Source organism: Phocoena phocoena, chromosome 1 (genome assembly GCF_963924675.1).
Source record: "Phocoena phocoena chromosome 1, mPhoPho1.1, whole genome shotgun sequence".
Lineage (NCBI taxonomy): Eukaryota > Metazoa > Chordata > Mammalia > Artiodactyla > Phocoenidae > Phocoena > Phocoena phocoena.
This window is the reverse complement of record NC_089219.1, coordinates 115705701-115714962: the sequence shown is the minus strand read 5'-3', so window position 1 is coordinate 115714962 and position 9262 is coordinate 115705701. Positions and strand designations below refer to the sequence as shown.

Below are 9262 nucleotides of genomic sequence, written 5' to 3'. Positions count from 1 at the left end.
AGACAGAAAATCTATAAGGAAGCATTGGACTTAGACAACACATTATATAAGATGAACTTAATAGATATATACAAAGCATTCCATCCAAAAATAGAAGAATGCACCTTTTTTTCAAATGCACATGAAACATTCTCCAAGATAGATCACACACTAGGCCACAGAACAAGTCTCAGTAAATGTAATGAAGGTTGGAAATCATATCAAGCATCTTTTTGACTACCAGCATGAGACTAGAAATCAACTACAAGAAAAAACTCTGAAAAACAGAACCAAGTAAAAATTACCTGAGACCAATGAAAATGGAAGCACAACTTTCCAAAATCCATGGGATGTGGCAAACTCAGTTCTAAGATGGAAGTTTATAATGATACAGGTCTCCATTATGAGATGAGAAAAATCTCAAATATAACAATCTAATTTTACACCTAAAGGAACCAGAGAAAAAAGAACAAGCAAAGTCCACAGTTAATAAAAGGAAGGAAATAATAAAGATCAGAGTGGAAGTAGATATGACAGAGACTAAAAAGACAATAGAAAAAAGTCAATGAGACTAAGAGTTGGTTCTTTGAAAAGATAAATTAAATCAACATACCTTTAGCCAGACTCATCAAGAAGAAAAGAGAGCTCAAATAAATAAAATCAGAGATGAAAGAGGAGAAATTACAACTGACATGAAGGAAATACAAAGCATCATGAGACTGTTATGAACAATTATATGCCAACAAATTAGACAACCTAGAAGAAATGGGTAAATTCCAACGAATATATAATTTCTCAAGACTGAAGCATGAAGAAATAGAAAATCTTAATAGACTGATAAATAGTAATGAAATTAAATTGTTAATCTAAAAACTCCCCAAAACCAAAAGTCCAGGTCCCAATGACCTCACAAGTGAATTCTACCAAATTCTAGAGTTAATACCAATCTTTTTCAAATTATTCTAGAAAATTGAAGAGGAAGCAATACTTTCAAACTCATTTTACTAGGCCAGCATTACCCTACTTCTAAAACCAGACAAAGTCATCAAAAAAAGGAAAATTACAGGCCAATATCCCTGATGAACTTAGATGCAAAAATTCTCAACACAATATTAGCAAATCTAATTTAACAATACATTAAAAACATCATATACCATGATCAAGTGGGATTCATTTCAGGGATGCAAGTATAGCTTAACATCCATAAACCATTAATGTGATACAACACATTAACAAAACAAAGGACAAAAATAATATGATCATCTCAGGAGGTGCAGAAAAAGCACTTGACAAAATTCAACATCCATTTATGACAAAAACTCTCAAAAAAGTGGGTGTAGAGAGAACATACCTTAACATAATAAAAGCCATATATGACAAACCCACAGCCAACATCACACTCAATGGTGAAAAGCTGAAATCAGTTCCTCAAATATCAGAAACAAAGCAAGGATGACCTATCTCACCACTTTTTGTGTGTGTGTGTGTGTGGTACACGGGCCTCTCACTGTTGTGGCCTCTCCCATTGTGGAGCACAGGCTCTGGACACACAGGCTCAGCAGCCATGGCTCACGGGCCCAGCCGCTCCGTGGCATGTGGGATCTTCCTGGACCGGGGCACGAACCCATGTCCCATGCATCGGCAGGCGGACTCTCAACCACTGCACCACCAGAGAAGCCCTCACCACTTTTATTTGATATATATAGTATTGGAAGTCCTAGCTACAGCAATCAGACAAGAAAAAGGAATAAAAAGAACCTAAATTGGAGAAGAAAAATTAAAACTGTCACTGTTTGCAGATGACATGATACTATAAATAGAAAAACCTAAAGACTGAACCAGAATGCTATTTGAACTAATAAATGAATTCAGTATAGTTGCAGTATACAAATATACAGAAATCTGTTGTGTTTCTATCCACTAATATTGAACTATCAGGAAGTGAAATTAAGAAAACTCATTTACAATTGCATTGAAAAGAATAAAATACCTAGGAATAAATTTAACCAAGGAGGTGAAAGACCTGTACTCTGAAAACTATAGGACATTGATGAAAGAAATAGAAGATGGCACAAATAAATGGAAAGATATAATGTGTTTATGGATTGAAAGAATAATTTTGTCAAAAGTACCATACTACCAAAAGCAGTCTACAGATTCAATGCAATCCCTAGCAAAATACCAATAGCATTTTTCACAGAAGTATAACAAATAATCCTAAAATTTGTATGGAAACACAAAAGATTGCAGATAGTCAAAAAAATCTTGAAAAAGAACAAACCTGGAGGTATCGTGCTTCTCGATTTCAAACTACACTGTAAAGCTATAGTAATCAGAATAGTGTAGTACTGGCACAAAAACAGACACATAGATCAATGGAACAGAATAGAGAACCACGAAATAAACCAATGCTTATGTGGTCAATCTATGACAAATGAGGTAGTAATATAAAGTGAGAAAAAGGCAGCCTCTTCAATAATGGTGTTGGGAAAACTGGGCAGCTTCATGCAAAAGAATGAAATTGGATCACTTTCTTATACTGTATACAAATATAAACTCAAAATAGATAACAGATTTAAATGTAAGACCAGAAACCATAAAACTCCTAGAAGAAAACATAGGCAGTAAAATCCCTTTGATATTGGTCTTAGCAGTATATTTTTGGATCTGTCTCCTCAGGCAAGAACAACAAAATTAAATATAAACAAATGGGACTATATCAAACTAAAAAGCTTTTGCACAGTGATGGAAGCCATAAACAAAACATTAAGGCAACCTACTGAATGGGTAAAAATATTTGCAAATGATATATCTGGTAAGGGGTTAATATCCAAAATGTACAAAGAACTCATTCAACTCAATACAAGAAAACAAGCAGTCTGATTAAAAAATGGATAGAGGACCTGAATAGACATTTAGCCAACAGACCATATGAAAAGATGCTCAGTAACACTGGTTATCAGGAAATGCAAATCAAAACCACAATGAGATATCACTTCACACCTGTCAGAATGGCTACTATAAAAAAAAGATAGTAAATATAATAAGTGTTGGCGAGGTTGTTGAGAAAAGGGAAACCTTATACACTTGGTGGAAATGTAAATTGCATCCACTATGGAAAATGGTATGGAGATTCCTTAAAAAATTAAAGATACATTTATTATATGATCCAGCAATTCCACTCCTGGGTATCTATCTAAAGAAAATGAGAACACTAATTTGAGGAGGTATATGCACCGCTTTTTTTTACTGCGGCATAATTTGACAATAACCAAGATATGGAAGCAACCTAAGTGCCCACTGACAGACAGAAGTATAAAGAGGAGGTGATACACGCACACACACACACACACACACACGGAAAAAATGAAATATGCCATTTGCAACAACACAAATGGGCATAGAGGGTACTATGTTAAGTGAAATAAGTCAGGCCAAGAAAAACTAATACTTTACTATTTCACTTATATATGGAATCTAAAAAACAAAACAAGTAAACAAACAAAACAGAAACAGATTCATAGTTACAGAAAACAAAACTTGGTGGTTGCCAAGGGGAATGGGGGTAGGGGAATGGACAAAATAGCTGAAGTGGATTAAGAGGTATAAACTTCCAGTCATACAATAAATAAGTCATGGAGATGTTAGGTACAGCATAGGGAATATAGTCAACAATATCGTAATAACTTTATATGATGACAGATGGTTGTTAAACTTATTGTGGAGATTATTTCATAATGTATATAAACGTTGAACCACTACGTTGTACACCTGAAGCCGATATAACATGTCAAGTGTACTTCACTTAAAAAAAAAGTTAACAACCAAGTGAAAGGCTAGAGAAATGAGTCAGCAGTCTATTTCAGTATTCTCTCCTGCATTCCCTCCATCTCATCTTGTTTTTACTTTCATCCTAAAGGCCTTGCATCTCCCCACACTTCCCTGAATGAGATGGTGGTTAGATTCACTCACAAGACCTTGTGGAATTGAGAGGAAATTTAAGTGACTCAACCAAGAATACAGAGCTAATAAGTGAGAGACCCAGGGCTTGAAATCAGTCTACTGACTTCAAGTCTTATTCCTCATGTTGCAGCTGCAGTGGGTGACTGGTACAAATGGGCTCCAAACCAAAGTTCACCATGGGGTCCCAGCATTCACCAAAAGAGAACTCTCCTCCAAAGAGAAGTAGATTTGGCTAAGCAAATAGGATTTGCTCAATAGGGGTGGGAAAGTATAGAGATAAAGAATATTTATTTTTCTTGGAGTTGGAATTGAGTTTCTTACCAAAGTTAAAGCTTGAGATGTTGGAGGTTTTCTAACAAGCAAAAGAGCTATTGGCCACAGTAGAGACTTCAAATCTCTCTACTACATAGTCTCACTCTCTACTGCTAATAGGATGTGATACATGATGAAGGAGAAGTGAACTGGGTGACTGGCCAAGAACCTGAATTTGTCTTCCAGTATTTCTGATTCAAAAACATTAATTAGAACTAAAGTTTTCTTACTTCTGTGCTCTCATTACCTGTTTAAAATTTTCATTTAGCAGTCATCAGTCTGCCAAATATATGTTATATATTATATTTTATATATTATAGTATGCATTTTATATATTACATATATTATATTTAGCATAATTCACTATTGTACTCCCAGCACTTAGCACTAGACCTAACCTCTTTAAGTAAGGGCCAGGTTTGCTTGTGAAGTTCCAAATGCTTTTCTCTGATTTGATTTAATACTGGAGAAAGTGGATACTCATGTTCCCTAAAATCTTAACCGGTTCTATGTGAATAAGACTCTACAGCTTGAACTGCTGCTGGAAATGCTCTTCCTTTGGGGGTCTGCATTGGCTAGAATGAGGATCCCAGGTGGCTATTCCATAGAGGATTCTTCTCTTTTGAAAAAGGTTCAGGGATGAGGTTTTGCTTTATTTGGGAAGTTTGAGGCCCTGGGGAATTTGAATTTTGCTTAGCTTGATTTCTCTGGTACATTACTATCCATACTGTGAATTGCCCTTGGGTAGTGATATACTCTGGGTAAACAGAAAATGCCAGCTAAGTGGTGCAAGTTCAATTCTGCCTTCACCCCTTTTCTGTCTTAGCCTTATTATCTGTAGATTTGAGAGCCTTATCCCTGCCTCCTTCCTAGGATCATTCTGAGGACCTAGTGAGATGATGTCTGGGAAAGCGTTTTGTGTTAAGGACCATATCATGGAAGAGTTGCTTGCCATAAGATGATCTTGAGCATGAGTAGTAACCAAAATAATCCTGGGGAACAGGGAGGATTCCTCTTGGGTTGTTTAATCCAGCCAAATATTCAGTGAGAGGCTGGAACTGTTGAGCAGGTCAGAAAAAGTTCTGTGGCCGGGACCTTGATGGGGTGTGACAAGGGCTATTGAAAACATATGATTCTATGATGTGTGACTGTGAAGCTATTCCATTCAAACAAGTTTTCTGGAAAACCTGGGTAATAAATGTTCTAGAAGTCCATAGTGATAAGTTACTCTGCATGAGGCCGTCCACAGCCACATAGCCCTCGGCCTTAGGAGATGGCCCCATACTTAGATCAAGACAGCCTTATTGCCCAGGTAACAAACATTTATTTCACTGAACCTCAGTATGCAGGGCCCTTTCTGGCTTGATGAGATTAGCTTTATATAAATCACAAAAATATATCCCAAGGCTTATGTCTTTGTCATAAACATTAAGCACACTTTGTCCATTTCTCTATCACATTGTATTATGGTGAGTTCTGCATAAGCCCATATCCCCTGCTAGACTGGGAGCTCCTTTGTTCAAGGATTAGTGCAGAATTATCTTGATATTTTCCATGTCTAGCCCAGTATCTGGCATATAGTAAAGATTCTATGTATGTTTATTGAATGACTGTCAAACACTTTGCCTGCAATACTTTGCTTTTAATTATTCAGTTCTTTTATTTGCCAGTTAACAACTTCTCTTCATTTCTTTCAGCCACCTTATATTCTTAGGGAACTTTAGGTATAGTTTGATTTTTACCATTGCCTCTATAGACCCTGAGAGAGGGCATGGTAGTTCTGTTATGGTCTGGAGAGCAGATACATGTGCTATTTGGGTCTCTGTATCTTCTTTTGAAGGCTTTTCTGAGTTTTGAGCCCACCGTTTAATTCTAGTGAAAGTTGTGTCCTGGAGCTATCATGACCCCAAGTCTGAGGTCTAGCCTAGTCACTGACTTGACAGCTAGTTCCTTGTTCTTGTTCACTGGGTACTCATTTGGATCCCAAACCCCAAATCTACTTGAAATTCCTCGATCAGCCTCTGCTCTCCTGCTCTCTGTGATTGCCTGATTCAGCTTCATCCTAAGTGCATAATTATTTCTGTGTATGACCTCTAAATACTCTAGTCTCATTCTCTTTGCCCCCATGATTTTCTCGACTTAGTGTCTATAGATTAATACAACTTCTTAGATGTCTCAGTGGATCTAGGTAAGGACAATAAGGATGCCAAAAGTTCACATAGATGCCTCATAAACTGAATCCGAGTTTTCCTGAGTCTTAGATGATTCCCATTGTTTAAAAGTTAAAGCCAAATTCCTTAGTTCAGCAAACAAGGCCTTTACAATCTGACTCCAACCAACTTTCTGGTCTTATCTCCCTTCATTTCCTTTCTTGTACCCTGAAGTCAGCATGCCAAGTCACGTTCCATTTCCTAAACATTTCTCTTAACTTTCATACATGTGAAATATTATTTCTTTGTTTTGGAATTCTTCTCCTTCAACAATTTGCCCATCAGACAGTCTCCTGTAACTGTTTTAAAACCAGTCCAGATTACAGATCACCTCCTCTCTGAAGACTTCCCTGGCATCTCCAACAGAGTTTCTCTTTCTTTCTCTCCCTCCCTCCCATTCCCCTTCGATCTTTTGTATATATCACTTGACATAAAGAATTGAAACTATATCTTTAAATGTTTGTGGGGCTTCCCTGGTGGCGCAGTGGTTAAGAGTCTGCCTGCCGATGCAGGGGACACGGGTTCGTGCCCCGGTCCGGGAAGATCCCACATACCGCAGAGCGGCTGGGTCCTTGAGCCTTGGCCGCTGAGCCTGCGCGCCCGGAGCCTGTGCTCCACAATGGGAGAGGCCACAACAGTGAGAGGCCCGCGTACTGCAAAAAAAAAAAAATTGTCTTTGCCACTAGAGTTGAGTTTTTTGAAGCCAGGCATTAGGTTTTTTTTTCATCTTTCCTTCCCCAGGATCTAGCCCACAGCCTGGTTCATTCCTATTACCCATTACATGCTTTCTGAATTAACAGCAGCTGAACTGACCCAGTAGGATCTTGGAATGTGTCCTCAAACGGCTATTAATATGGCTGACAAGATTTGGAATTGCTAGGATCTCTAATTAAACTGTCTGTGGTCACCATCTTTAATAAACAGTTTTGCTAGAAACTGGGATAAATTAAAGCAGCTGGGAGAGGAAATCTGTTTCCCCTGGGCTATCTCATTCTGAGGCCACTTTTCATGTCCACACAGTGATTTATGACTTGATATGTCATGTACAAGCAGATTGCGACAGAGACTCCAAGTTGAGCAATTCTCATGCTCTTAAGTAGGAAGGAAGGGATTATAGGGAAGAATGTGTGTCCTGGATTCTGTTTTTTCTAAGGGACTCCCTGTTGTCTTCATTAAGTGGAGAGCCACAAGAAAACCAAAAGGCCAATGAAAAATCCTTGGTCCACATTACTCCTCTACCTCTTCTTCAGGCATATACTGTCCTCGTTTATCTAACTATCCACAAAAATGGGGCCAGCACTTTGTCCAGGGGCTATATTTAAAGCTTTCAGACTCCCGGTTAGATGCTGTTTCTGTTCCTCTCTTCTCCTCCTCCTTATGGGCCAGGTCTCTGGGAGCCAAGTACATGGGGCTCTTCTCCTCATAGTTCTGCTTAGAATGGGTGCTAAGAGCCTCAGAAGAACAGTTCCCAAATTGTCAGGAAAGCTTCCTTCCGATGGCCCAGAGCAGAGCATCCTTGACCTCTCTGTTCCTTGGGGTGTACACCACAGGGTTCAGCAGGGAGGTGATCACAGTGGAGGTCACTGAGATTAGCTGACCCTGATCCTTGGTGTTCTCTGACTTGGGCTTGGGGTAGGCAATGGAGGCACAGCCATAGTGGACCATGACCACAGTGAGGTGGGAGGCGCAGGTAGCAAAGGCCTTCTTCCTGCCCTCGGCTGAGGCGATCTTGAGGATTGTAGAGAGAATGCGGATTTAAGAGATGAAGAGCAGACTCATAGGCACAACGAGCACCAAAACACTGATGATCAAAGTCAGAATCTCATTGACAGTCGTGTCAATGCAGGATAGCTTCATCACAGGTCGGATGTCACAGAAGAAGTGGGCCACCTTTGTTGCACAGAAAAGTAACCTAAATACAGGTGTCACCTGTGTCATAGCTACAATCAGCCCAATGCTGCAGACCCTCCACACCAGCTGGTTGCACACCCTCTTGTTCATCATGACTGTGTATCTCAGGGGGTTGCAGATAGCCACATATCAGTCATATCCCATTGCTGTGAGCAGGAAGCAGTTAGTGATCCCAAAGGTTACAAAAAAGAACATCTGTATGGCACAACCGCCAGTGAGATAGACCGGCTTATACCCACGAGGCTGGATAGCATCCTTGGGAGAATGACCAATGTATATATAGTCTCTGAATTGGACAGCATGCTGAGGAAGAAGCACATGGGGGTGTGGAGATGATGATCAATACGGATAATGGCCACAATGATTATATTACCTGCTAGGGTTAAGATGTACAGTGTAAGAAATACCACAAAAAGAGTGAGCTGGTGCTCGTGGAAGCTGGAGAAACCTTGCAAAACAAACTCAGTGGTGAGAGTGTGGTTCTCCCTCTTCATTGGGTGGTCACTAAATCGGAAAAGTAGAAGAATAAAAGTTGCATAATTTTAGTAAAGCAGTTTAATCACATTTCTGAAATTGATTGAACTTCATTCTCAGCTGTAAACCTGCGGATACATTTCCCAGTGGACTGAAGTTGATCTTTGGATTTACTTAACTTTGCTTAAAATATTCTTGTTCTGTGGCCATCTATTACAATTTCCTATGCATAGTAGAATCATCTAATTTTCCTTCCCCCCACCCCCACTGTATAACCATGTACATTCCCACTTCACCTACTCTTCCTCCTTGTCACCTGGAATGCCCTTCCTCTTTTCCTGCTCTTATTTAAATCGTCCCCATTCTTCAAAGACTAATGCATGTCTTCCCCTCCATCAATGCATATTGTATTC

The 9262-nt window shown here is 39.1% G+C and overlaps 1 protein-coding gene across 1 annotated transcript; it reads right to left on the bottom strand.

The window, feature by feature from the left end:
* Positions 1 to 7940: 7940 nt before the first annotated feature.
* Positions 7941 to 8896, bottom strand: LOC136131245 (olfactory receptor 10J1-like). The gene is given in 2 exon segments (XM_065888042.1): positions 7941 to 8587; positions 8590 to 8896. Coding segments are annotated over 2 exon segments (927 nt in total). The 5' UTR covers positions 8870 to 8896.
* Between the last annotated feature and the right edge of the window lie 366 nt (positions 8897 to 9262).